Source organism: Sphaeroforma arctica (assembly GCF_001186125.1).
Source record: "Sphaeroforma arctica JP610 unplaced genomic scaffold supercont1.15, whole genome shotgun sequence".
Lineage (NCBI taxonomy): Eukaryota > Ichthyosporea > Ichthyophonida > Sphaeroforma > Sphaeroforma arctica.
In genome coordinates this window covers 6,858-7,832 of record NW_014040543.1, presented here as the reverse complement: position 1 = coordinate 7,832, position 975 = coordinate 6,858, and the positions used below count along the sequence as shown (strand labels likewise).

Here is a 975-nt window from a genome sequence, read left to right as displayed (position 1 = left end):
ATACGACACACACACACACACACACACACATATATATATATATATATATTGATATATATATATATACATATACGGATATATATATATAGACGTATATATACATAATCATAATATATAAATATATAAATATATATTTGTTGATATATGTTTATATATATACATATATATTGATATATAATTTGTAGTATGTGAGCATAAGTGTGGCATGAGCTGTTAGTTCAACGATATGATGTGAGATTTTGCTGTTTGACACTGCATTGTTGATGTTGCTCTTTATTTTGGGTTTTGTTTGTAATCGAGCTTTTATTCCTATTCAGCCTATTAGAACTATCGCTGTTTCAAACATATTTCTCCTATGGTAGATTGTGTTTCCGATCGGGCAGGACCAAACGCATCGCGACTTTGATCAGCGCAACGATATCAACTATAGCACTGCGTCCAGCTTGTTTACTGCCTTCCTTTTGATATGAACACATATCAGGCAATACCCGGCAAAACCTTGATTCAAGTGGGTGATGACAAGTTGGAGGTCCGCCGTATGGGGCTACAGGCCTTTCTAGCCCATATAGTTAACGATCCCGTGCTCTCAAACGAAAAGTGCGTGGACGAGTTCCTGCATAAGCCTCCCGGGGTACGTAACTTTTTGTTCAGAAATGAGGCAATATACTCCTGTTGTTGAATGCCCTTTTACAAGTGTTAATAGCAAAGTTGTAGAAACTGGAGTAGGGAGGGCTACGTATGGTTTTCAGCATTTGAGGATTATTTTCAAGACGTCTTTAATAATGTATTTGGTGAACATGTTCAGTCTAGAGTAGGTTCAATGGGAGCGCATGTCTATCTTCAGATCCCGTGCGGCGTAGGAAAGTTATATATTGTCCAGGCCTTGCTTGGGAAGCTATTGCTCATCAAATTTTCATTTTTGGGGGACAGTGGAATTACGAGCTCGCTTGATTTTTTATTTTCAACCTCCTCCTT

At 37.6% G+C, this 975-nt stretch overlaps 1 protein-coding gene across 1 annotated transcript in view; it reads left to right on the top strand.

The window, feature by feature from the left end:
• Window positions 1–466: 466 nt before the first annotated feature.
• The window catches only part of SARC_00476 (hypothetical protein), a gene marked incomplete at both ends in the record, with an annotated part of 7,186 nt that continues 6,677 nt past the window's right edge, over window positions 467–975 (top strand). Inside the window, one exon of the mRNA XM_014305811.1 lies at window positions 467–631. Coding sequence (XP_014161286.1) covers window positions 467–631 — 165 coding nt within the window. The remainder of the gene's footprint in view (window positions 632–975) is intronic.